This window comes from Rattus rattus, chromosome 13, assembly GCF_011064425.1.
Source record: "Rattus rattus isolate New Zealand chromosome 13, Rrattus_CSIRO_v1, whole genome shotgun sequence".
Classification (NCBI taxonomy): domain Eukaryota; kingdom Metazoa; phylum Chordata; class Mammalia; order Rodentia; family Muridae; genus Rattus; species Rattus rattus.
In genome coordinates, this window is record NC_046166.1 from 26,998,212 (window position 1) to 27,010,520 (window position 12,309).

Consider the following 12,309-nt stretch of genomic DNA (forward strand, 5'->3'; position numbering starts at 1 on the left):
GAATCTCACAGGTGGGCAACTGGGATAAGCTGGGAAGGATTTAGATTTTGGCTTGGAACAAAGGAACCTTAAAAAGGCGGGGGAGTTGGCGTGTAGGCAGCTTAGGCGTGGCTGCCTAGAAGATCAGAAATGCTGTCAGCAGGCTATAGAAAAGGACAGGCTGCGTTAGAAATGCTACAGGAGGGCGATCTAAAAGGCTGAGAGTGAGGCAGGGGAGGACTCTAAGAAAACAAGAACAAGAAGGAATTTATCCATCCCTCAAGAACAGGGTCAGAGAAAAAATTCCAGTTGCTGCCTTTAGTGGCCTGACCTTCAACACTTGCTCACAGAAGGAGGCGTTCATTAGAAGTTCTTTAAGGGAGCCTACCTTATCTGCTGGCCTTATTCAAGAGAGGAGTTGATCTCCAACATTCAGTTACCTTTCCCATTGGTCATCATTGACATGGAAGTGCCTTTGATCCTATCCCTCAGCAGCCAGTTCCTGCCCTATGGTCAAAATGCCCCCAGGTTTGTGGACAGGGCCCCTGAAGTAGTTTCAGAAAAAGTCTACAACAGACTGTGAGTAACTTTTTTTGCCAGACAGAACAGGCTTTACTCTAGGATGATAAGAGAGAAATCTTGTTTTGGCTCTTCAGCTTACTCAACTGGGCTGTGGCCAAGGTCAGATTAATGTTTTTTTTCTATGGGCCTTTGGCCCACTGAGACAGTTGATAAAGGGCTGCTACTGAGGTCCTGCAAGTCCCAGGTGAACTGTTTTTAATTCTTTTGCCAGCCACTTGACATCTAACACCCAGGTCTACCGCCCAGGCTCAAGGTGGGTCTCGAGGGGCTGGAAAATGCCCTAATCAGCTAAGTTAAGAAAAAAAAATCCTTAAAACATTAAATGGCTTTCCAGAATTACTAGAGCATAAATTGGATTTGACCCTATTAAAAATGCCCAATGTGGAGTTACAACCACTCTGAGATCTAAAAGGGGATTCTCAACTTACTTCACCCCGTGTTTTAACCAAGGAAGCACGATTATCCTTGAGGAAAGTAGAAGAGAGATTAGAAAAGGCAATGGTAAGAAGGTACAAGGAAAAGGAGAACCTCCTTTTGTATATACTGAGAACCTTTCATCAGCCTACAGGAGTGCTATGGCAACAAGGATCACTTCTTTGGAATTATCCCCATATTTCCCCTAATAAGACCCTTGAATATTACCCTTCTGCCGATTTAACATGCTGCTGTGTTAGTTAAATCTGCATTCAGCATTTTGATTTTTGAAAATTATTACACCCTTATACTACAACTCAGATGGGAAACATTTGTGCCTTGATAGATGATTGGGCCATATTACGCTGTAGTTTTGATGGAGAGTTTGACAATCATTATCCTAAGGATCCTTTGCTACAAATTTTTACTGAACATCCAGTGATTTTTCCTAAGGTCACTGCTTCAGAGCCTTTGTCTGGAGTATTGGACATTTATACTGATGGCTCAAAAACAGGCATGGGTGCCTATATGGTTAATTCACATGAGCCAGTTTTGATTCAGTACAATCCATGCATCCCTCAAGTTGCCGAATACAAGATTGTACTGGAGGTCTTTAAAAGGTTTCCTGATTCTTTTAATTTAATTTCTGACTCTGCTTATGTAGTTAATGCTGTGCGCTCACTGGACATTGCAGGACCAATTAGGTCGACTAGTACTGTATGTCAAATTCTTTTAGAATTGCAAAAATTGATTTGGGCCAAAAAAAAATAAATTTTTCATACAACATATTCGAGCCCATACTAATTTGCCTGGTCCCATGACCAGTAATAATGCCCTGGTGGATGCTAGTACTCGTGGAGAGTTTATTTTTCATGCAGCTCCGGTTTATCTCGCTAGACAATTTCATCAAAAGTTTCATGTTCCTGCCTTTACTCTTCAGCAAAAATTTAACATCTCTAGAGCTGCAGCTCGTGATGTGGTGTTACGTTGCCAGAATTTTGTTCAATTTCACCACCCTCCTCAGGTGGGAATTAACCTTCGTGGTCTGATTCCGCTAAAAATTTGGCAGATGGATGTCACACACATATCTCAATTTGGAAATTTAAAATATGCTCATGTTTCTGCTGATACCTGTTCCAGTATTATATATGCCACTCTGATGACTGATGAAAAGGCTCGCAATGCCATTAGTCATTGCTTAGAGGCATGGGTGGCCTGGGGAAAGCCTGATAGTCTCAAGACAGACAACGGGCCTGCCTACACTGCAAAGTCCTTTCAGGCATTTTGCCAGATGATGCAGGTCGGTCATACTACAGGATTACCATACAATCCCCAGGGTCAAGGAATTGTGGAAAGAACACATCATACCTTAAAAGAGCTTATACAAAAAAAACAAAAGAGGGAATTGTTGAACTGACGCCCTAAAGAACAACTTTCTTTTTAGCTCTTTTACTCTAAATTTCTTAATTTTGGATGTGCATGGTACATCTTGCCTCAGATCGCCATGCTGCTACACCTATGACTAATGCAGAAGTAAAAAGTGGAAGGATGTCTTCCAACTGGTGAATGGGTGGCCCAGGATCCCGTGATTTCGAGATCTGGGGAGCTGTTTGTGTTTTTTCCACAGAATCAAGACAATCCAATTTGGGTGCCTGAGCATTTGACTCCACAAACTGCCTCCTGCTACTCCTGACAATGGAACTACACCTCTATGACTGCTGGGAATGGTAATCCAGGTTGATTTCCACTCCTCTGTACAGGGATATTGCCAGTTCATAGATCCTGTTTTGCCAACCTTTTCTCCACCTCCTCCTTGGATGCTGAGTTCAAATAGAGAATTGCCCCAATAATATCTCACAATTAATCTTTCTTTATTTTTATACCACCTTTTCTCCTTGTATATGGCCTCTGGTTTTGGAGCAGTGATGTTCCTTGCTTTGAATAGTACCCAAGGAGCCTCTTCAGGCAATGGAAATCAGAAAATTCTGCCTGAATATCACGACTTTGATTATGATGCATAATTGTAGTTTTCCATCATTCCCGGGGCAAGACAATCACATACTAAATAACTCTACCTGTAGTAGAGTCCTACCTACTTGCCCCCCATATCAAGAGTTTCCATTTAATGGCTTTTTTAATAAAACAAAAAAGGGGGAGTTGTAGGGAGCATCACACATAGATAAAAAGATGGCGCTGACATCTGGTGGTCGTTTGTGGTAAACAACCATACAGCGCATGTGTTGGCATACCTCCGGCATCTACAAGGCCGGGGTAATATTCATGCTAATGAGGAATTTCATGCTCCACCATTCCCTAAAGGACAAATATACAGCCATAGCCTGTTTTGTATATAAGGCGAATGCCTTTGTTGCTCGGGGTCCCCATATCAACAATGAGGTGGTCCTGCAATAAAGGCTGTTGAGAAGAATCCGACGGTGTTGCGTCTTCCTTGCTGGCTGAGGTGGCCGCAACAGGCTATGATCATAGAATGCTACTGATTCATGGGAGGGTCAAAAGGGAACCTGGAGTAAATGACTGAGCTGTTATATAAATAAAAAAAAACTGGACATTTGGTCTGCATGAGATGAGCTAGGAGAAAGCAATAGCAGCTCTTTTTTAGAATTTTTCTCTAGTGAAAACTGAGCTTTCTAGAGATCCCTGGAGAGTGAACACAGCTCTCCAAGAATTTTTTTCTAACAGAATTTCTGATTTTAGTAGGAAGATTCATGGAGAGCATGTACAGTTCTTTTAGAACTTTCCATAGCTCTTTTAGAATTTTTTTCTTTTTTTTTTAAAGATTTATTTGTTTTATTATTTATGTGAGTACACTGTAGCTGTTTTCAGACACACCTGAAGAGGGCATCAGATTTCACCACAGATGGTTGTGAGCCACCATGTGGTTGCTGGGAATTGAACTCAGGACCTCTGGAAGAGCAGTCAGTGCTCTAACCACTTGTTTAGCCATCTCAGCCCAGAATTTTTTCTAATAGATTTCTAACTTTAGTGTCAAAAAATCCAAAATTTAAGTAATTAAAGATGAAGGAAACCCATTTTAGAATGTTTATGTTAGCTATCTAGAGAAGGCTGTTTGAAGAGCAAACACAGTTCTTTGAGAATTTTTTTTTCTGACTTTGTTCAGAAAACACATGAGTTACCCAGAGAGCTTTTAGAACTTTTACTAGCAGGAAGCTAGCTGTCTCAAACAGAGAGTTTTTTAGAAGAGCAAGGGAAAGCTGTCTAGAGCAGAGCAGAAATACAATGAGACAGTGGTCTGAAAGCTGTCTTATACTTTACAGGAGCTGAAAAAGTGAGGGCACAAAGAGCTTGCCCAGGAAGCCATCTCCGCAGAACACATGCCACCTTTCCTGGACCTACAATTTGACTTAAGACTTAGAGTTTTGTTTTTCTACTCCCAGACACCCCTGTTTCCTAAAACACCTCCCCAAGACAAGGCTGTCCCTTGGAAGCTTTGCATACAGCAAATAACAGTTCAGTAAAAATGAAGCTATTGCAAAATATTACCTGGGTTGGACATAAAGAATCTGCTAGCTCATAAAACCCTAAATACGTAAGACATTTGGCTATGAGTTTTTGATCTGCTTCTTGCAGAAGTTCAGAGTGTTTTTCCAACAAAGAGTGGATCCTCTTCATCATGTTGACAGCTATGTTGAAGTCTTTTGTGGTTTCACCTTGGTACAAAATATAAATAATAAAATTGTTATAAAAGCCATCAAAATAACAAATGTTAATTAATGGAGCTCAAGCATCTAGCTTATCAGTCTTCAACACCTAAGGACACTCACTCTCTTACTCACCATTAATAGATATTTTGGAATAGAAAGGACTAGATAAAAATCTTACTATTCAAAATTAAAGTATGGTTAAAATGTAATGTGTATAGAACTTTATAGTGAATTACACATCCGTCCTCTGTCTTATAGTGCCAAGTCTCCTCTGCTCAAGAAAAAAAATTTTTAAATATAATATTATAATCTTGGCAACATTCATTTAGCCCTATTGTAATCTACCAGCAATCCTGGATATAAGCCCTGAATCCCTTCTTTCAGTGCAATTCATCTCTTCCAGCTATCATATCCAGACTCTGAAAACCTGTCCACTTCTCTAGCATTCTATACACTGTTTGTTTCTCCCCTCTGCTAACCTTTTCATTCTCACCTCGACTGTCCTGGTTCTGCTCTTCTTTTAGTTAGTGTACACTCCCGCCTATTTACCAAGTATTACCAATCCCATACTGAAAGCTGCTATCCAAGACTCTACCAAGCCAACGTAATAGAGGTCGTACCCTCCGGGATCATCCGGTTCACTTACAGACTATATGATATGTGATTGGCTCACATGGAGCATTAGAAACTACAGGTGTTAGGAGTCAGACTCCCGAGGAAGCATTTATGGAAATACATTTCATGAACTGGATATGGAGGGTAAGTAAAACTTGGTTGTATGAAAAATAAGGACAAGGACATCTGTGCCAGTTACTACTCTTAGTTTCTCTATCTACCATGTATTTACAAAGATTTCTTATGTCTCTGTGCCATTACTAATTCTACATACCTGGGGGGAAGTATGTTTACAGGTACCCCTTGTGGTTCAAGTGGCCTATGACTAAGTTCTGACTCATGATATCTGAGTAAAAAGATTTTGGTACCCAGGAATGTACACAGAAGGAGGGCTAGGGAGCGGGAGAGATGAGCTCCATGGTAAGAACAGCTGCCTCTCTTACAAAGTTGGATTCTCAGCCATAATGTCAGAATTCTCATAATGACTGGAACCCCAGCATCAGGAATCTGATGCCTTTTATACATCAGTGGGTCATCAACAAGACACGCGCACATGCACAAAAAATAAAAAAAAAAAAACTTTAGTGTACATGGAGACTAAGCAGGAGCTATGTAATTGACTTATAAAAGGTCACAACTCTGGGCATGGAAATAAGAATGTTGAATTTCTGATATTTCCTTAACAGCCTGCCTCTGCTTCTACCAAGAACCATGGGTCCTGCCCAATTTCTTGTTACTGGACAGAAGAACCTGGAAATTCCAGAAGGAACTTTGTTTTAAATTTAAAGCACCTACGGATGATCTCTAAATGAAATAAAGCATTATATTCTTTAAGCCACCGATCTCTGTTGGTGGCATCTAACTGCAAATCCTGGTTCAGTGTCTTGGTTGGCGAGAAAGATAAATATATACTAAGGTAATGCACACACCTTTAACCAATTTAAATATCTCTATCTACTCAATCCTACTTTATCCTCCTCTTCTTATCTCTGTGTCTTCTCCTGCTTCTGTCCATAGAAATTGTAAAGGACCATACATGGCACCCTCATTGACCTTGGAAGAAGTCTATATAGTAGGGGTAGTCAGTATTGAAGTCTGTAAGGTCGGTGTTGACGGTAAATCTTATAAGATCTAGAGGGCCTCTGAAAATGCTTCTAAGAGATTACCTCTATTAGCCTAATTGACACAGGAAACCCCATCTTAACTGTGAGTAGAACTGTGCCCTCTGCAGGAATCTTGGCCTATATAGAAATGGAACTGAGGTAAGCATGCATTTATCCATACCTCTCTACCTTCCTATTGTGGATATGATATGACCAGTAATTCAGCTCCTGTTACTTTGATACATGCCACCTCATGATGAACCCTATATCCTTGAGCTGACAGACAGAATATCATCTTTCTCCATTAAGTTGTTTTTATCAAAGTATTTTATCATAGCAACCAAGTGGAAACTAAGTTAGGCAAACACACACCAACTTATCCAGGAAGAAAATGTTTATATATCAGAACTCAAAATGGAGTGATGGGTTCTTCCCTCTGTGCCTGACTGTTATTGGGTTTGTTAACCGTGTTCTCTACTCAGTCAGCAGTGAGTTTAAACCTATTGTTAACTGTGCTTAGCAATGTTCTATGTCTTCACTGTTGGCCAACTCACTGAGATTTCAGTGCTCATTGATTACAGAGGCTGTAATCCTTTGTAAGTCTTATGTTGTGGTTTGCCCTGAAGTTATCTGTATTTCGACGCTAATTCCACTGCCCCAAGGACAGCTACCTAGTCATGTACTCAGAAGTCAGATGACTTCACCAGAACCACCATTGACTTTGTAAAGTACAGGTGAGAGGCAGGTACAGGATAGAAGGAAGCCTGTCATTGGAGGAGAAGGAAGGATGGGCGGAAGAGAAGTTTGAAGGAGGAGGAGGAGACTAGGAGAGAGAGAGGAAGAGACAGGACAGGAGGGAGAGAGGCAGAGAAGCCATGGCAGGACAAGATGGCAGGTGATGTTAAGATTCTACTCTGTGTATTTACAGGTTGTTATTAATGTTCTCAAGGGATGGATGGTACCAGGCTTTGTATGTTTAAGTGGGCAATTATATCTTATCAATTGGGTCAAAGATTATTGTGTTGTGTGTTCTTTTATGTGAAGGTTTGAGTGTAGGAAAGTGGGCAGCTGGTATGTGTTTCTGCCAAGATATCTAGCAGATGTCTTGGGGCACTGCAGTGTGGACCTAGCGGGGCAAAAACCACCGTTACTTTTTATTTTTATATTTTTACAACAACAGTCTTCCTATACAGATTTCTCGTTAACGAGTAACAAAACACCATCCCTGCATCTCTATGACCTCTCTAGTTCAAGGGAAGCCAAGGGTTATACACTACATACCTTCAGCTCGGCAATGTTCCTTCCAGGCTTTCAAGCAAGCCTGTAACCCAACTCTCTCAGCCTGAGTTTTCACTGAGCTACTTTTACATGATTTCAAGAACTCTTCCAGCTTCTTTATTCCAGAGTTTAAATTCCTTCTCATCTCCTCCTCGATAGACAAAGACAGGGCACTCCATTTTTGCCCTTCTTTTTGTTCTTCCTCAGCAATTAATCTCTTTTTATTCTCTCTTACAATTATTTCAGCCTTGGTCTCCTGTCCAAACAGAAAAAAAAAAACATATCTCATAATGAGAAAGAACTATTTTGAATGAACATTTCTTGAATTAAATGATATTTTAAGTATGCATTGATGATTTTGACCAACATCCTATAGTTGAATAATCATAATATATGCTTTTTTAATTAAGACACTGTTGATTGAAACCATAATATTTTAACACAATGAATATAAAGACTTGCTGTGGATAATTTCTTAAATGTCTAGGTAGTTTTAAAAATAAAAGAGTAAATGTAATCAAATCAAAGACATTTTGCAACGAGTCCTTCATATCTCTATGCAATGATACCTGCTTTTCTCTCTAGGATTTTTCTGGGACTTTCTGCTGCCTTTTCTACCAAGTCACCTTTCTATTCCCTACATGATTGTGATATTTCTATTGTGATCTCTTTCTGACCCTATATATCATTCCTCTGCCAAGGATCTATCAAACTTCTCAAGGTTTACTACATCTGTACATACATGCATAATTCTTCCTTTTTAGACTACTGCCTTGATACATGCCACCTCATGATGAACCCTGTATCCTTGAGCTGGCAGGAAGAATATCGTCTTTCTCCATTAAGTTGTTTTTATCAAAGTATTTTATCATAGCAACCAAGTGGAAACTAAGTTAGGCAGACACACACCAACTTATCCAAGAGATCCTTGAGATAACATTGCACCAAAGTTACCTGGATTGCCTAAGCCAAACGCATTTAGTCCTTAATGTTTAATGAGTAAATAAGAGAAGAGGGCTGAAAGCAAGAAGTGCATAAGGATTATATGCAAACATATGCATGTATATGTATATGTGTATGTGTATAATGTATATGTATATGTATGTATATGATACATATACACATATAATTTGACTTACTTAAATAAATATTTTTCAACTGATTTAAAGACAATATGTACCCACCTCTATTATGGCTTTGTAGACACGTTAGAGGGCCAGTGACATGGTTCAGCAAGTAAACGTGATTGTCTTACAAGCCTGATGCTCACGTCCAATTCCAAGAATCTATGTAAATGTGCACGGAGAGGACTCCACAAATCTTTCTTCTGACCTCCATATACATATACTGGCACAAACACACCATGGCATCTCCCCCCATTGCCCTCCACATACACAGCACAGCATCTCCCCATTGCCCTCCATATACACACCATGGCATCTCCCCATTGATGCCCACATACATATCATGACATTCTCTTCACTGATTTTCACATATACAGGATAGCATCCCCTCTCATTTACCTTCATATACATACCATGGCACCCCCACATTCATAATATGAACACACCGAAACAATAAATAAAAAGTAATTTTTAAAATAGTAATTAGAGAATTATGTTAGCAAAAGAATTCTGACAAAAAAGTCCATTATTCAGGTTAGTCATGGCAATAATACTTAAACATGCACCTATAATAAGGTCATATTTAGCTGCTGCTTTCTCAAACTAATTCCAATCAATAATATTTTAGGTTTCCCATCACTTAAACTTGCAAGGAAGTGTTTACAAATGTAAGTCCATTTGCCTCAGTTTTTCTACTTAAGACAATGGAGAGCCTTAGACTTTTGTCAAGCACAGAGCTCCCTTTGTCTCAGATGTGAAGACTTATTACCCTGTTGGTCATAGAGGACATCTACAAAGAGTTAATGGTGTGGAATATCTTGGATGGCTCATTTAATTTTTAAGATTGGGAATGGTGAAACTTATACTTCTTTTCAGTCTGCTTGTGCTGTGTGGTGAGAGAATTTGCCAGCTTGTTACTTTATAACAGAGAAGACAACCAGAGACAGAGGAAAGAGGAGGAAGAAGAGGAGAAGGAACAGAAGGAAAAAAAAATAGCTTCTCTCCCTCCTCCTTCTCCTCCTCCTGTTCCTATATGAACAGGGAAAGAATTCGTTGATTTGGGTATGAAACTGAAAAGGTCCCAACCATGAGAAAGAGGCAATGATGGTAAGCAGGAACTTATCAGACTTGCTTTTGAGGAGCCAGGGTGGGAGGAGGGGAGAGGGGAATGGGAAGGAAGGATGAGCTAGTCACCATTCCTCAGTGGATCTGTGAAGCAGTTCAAGGAGAGAAGACTCCCCCTGGCATTAACATGAGGCACTCTGCAGTGCTGTGTGTTTATTCTAACTTTTATATGAGAGAACTCTTGTTAGTCCCCTAAATGAGCTGCCCTTAAGAGCTGTGGAACTTGAACTTCCTGCCTGTTAATTAGTTGCATACCTGGCAAAGAAATAGCACTTGCTGTTGCTTTTCTCCAAAACATAAGCCCCCAGAAATGAAAAGTTTAAAAAACCCTTTTGTGTTCTTTGTGGGGGCTCTTCACAAGCTTCGCTTCTGATGACTTTACCACACTAACTGCCTCTGGTAAGGTTGACCTATCCCAATTCCTCCCCCACTGGGTTCTCTACAATGTATCAAAACAACCAGTACTAAAACATTTCCCATGAAATAAATGCCTTCTGAGGTTTGGCGCCCACTAAAGGCTAAGGAGTTTAATTAATAAAGAATGATTTTCATCGAAAGTCATCAAATTAGTTAAATCCGGTTTTAAAAAATAATCTTGCACAGGAATATGGTCATAAATACTAACATATAATTTTCAAACATGATCTTAGTACATTAGTGTGGAAATAAATTGAGATTTTATTCCCTGTATTTTATTCTCAATTAGGGCCTTTGGATACAAAAATGACAGAAAATGATAATAGTAAGGTAAGTGGAAAAAGGATTCAGCCTGTACAGGAAAAGGAAATAAACGACCTTAACTTTGCACCCGAAAAACAGAGTCAGTGCAGTAATTATTTAAATACTTTGGAAAAGATGCAGAAATTTTATGTAATTAGACCACAGAAACCTATGTATTTTGTGTTTATTTTTGCTACATTTGTAAAAACCTTCTGATTCTTATTAGCTAATAAACTATATCTTAATGTTATTGCAAAATTTTAAACCAAGCCTTTAGTCACCTAGCACTCTATTTGCTTCTCTAAATACAGATATATCATTAAAAAAGAGGATATATCATCACATAGAGAGGATCATACATAATTTCTATACATGTTAGACTTTCTTTTTTTTATCTTTATTAACTTGAGTATTTCTTATTTACATTTTGATTGTTATTCCTTTTCCCAGTTTCTAGGCCAACATCCAACTAGCCGCTCCCCCTCCCCTTTGATATGGGTGTTCCCTCCCCATCCTCCCCTCATTACCGCCCTCCCTCCAGCAATCACTTTCACTGAGGGTTCAGTCTTGGCAGGACCAAGGGCTTCCCTTTCCCCTGGTGCTCTTACTAGGCTATTCATTGCTACCTATGAGGTTGGAGCCCAGGGTCAGTCCATGAATAGTCTTTGGGTAGTGGCTTAGTCCCTGGAAGCTCTGGTTGGTTGGCATTGTTGTTCATATGGGGTCTCGAGCCCCTTCAAGCTCTTCCAGTCCTTCCTCTGATTCCTTCAACAGGGGTCCAGTTCAGTGGTTTGCTGCTGGCATTCGCCTATATATTTGCTATATTCTGGCTGTGTCTCTCAGGAGAGATCTACATCTGGTTCCTGTCGGCCTGCACTACTTTGTTTCATCCATCTTATCTAATTGGGTGGCTGTATATGTATGGGCCACATGTGGGGCAGGCTCTGAATGGGTGTTCCTTCTGCCTCTGTTTTAAACTTTGCCTCCCTATTCTCTGCCAAGGGTATTCTTGTTCCCCTTTAAAAGAAGGACTGAAGCATTCGCATTTTGGTCATCCTTCTTGAGTTTCATGTGTTCTGTGCATCTAGGGTAATTCAAGCATTTGGGCTAATAGCCACTTATCAATGAGTGCATACCATGTGTGTTTTTCCGTGATTGGGTTACCTCACTCAGGATGATATTTTCCAGTTCCCTCCATTTGTCTGTGAATTTCATAAAGTCATTGTTTTTAATACCGGAGTAATATTCCATTGTGTAGATGTACCACATTTTCTGTATCCATTCCTCTGTTGAAGGGCATCTAGGTTCTTTCCAGCTTCTGGCAATTTTAATTGAGGCTGATATTAATATAGTGGAGCATGTGTCTTTGTTATATGTTGGGGCATCTTTTGGGTATATGCCCAAGAGAGGTATAGCTGGGTCCTCAGGTAGTTCAATGTCCAATTTTCTGAGGACTCCAGACTGATTTCCAGAATGGTTGTACCAGTCTGCAATCCCACCAACAATGGAGGAGTATTCCTCTTTCTCCACATCCTCGCCAGCATCTGCTGTCACCTGAGTTTTTGATCTTAGCCATTCTCACTGGTGTAAGGTGAAATCTCAGGGTTGTTTTGATTTGCATTTCCCTGATGACTAAAGATGTTGAACATTTCTTTAGGTGTTTCTCAGCCATTTGGCATTCTTCAG

General features: G+C 39.9%; 1 protein-coding gene across 1 annotated transcript in view; it reads right to left on the bottom strand.

Annotated features, from left to right (window-relative positions):
• The window catches only part of LOC116914230 (probable ATP-dependent RNA helicase DDX60), a 159,955-nt gene that overhangs the window by 51,754 nt on the left and 95,892 nt on the right, over nucleotides 1-12,309 (bottom strand). The window contains exons 14-15 of the mRNA XM_032918425.1: nucleotides 7,658-7,910; nucleotides 4,498-4,664 (exon numbers count right to left, since the gene is read on the bottom strand). Coding sequence (XP_032774316.1) covers nucleotides 4,498-4,664; nucleotides 7,658-7,910 — 420 coding nt within the window. The remainder of the gene's footprint in view (nucleotides 1-4,497; nucleotides 4,665-7,657; nucleotides 7,911-12,309) is intronic.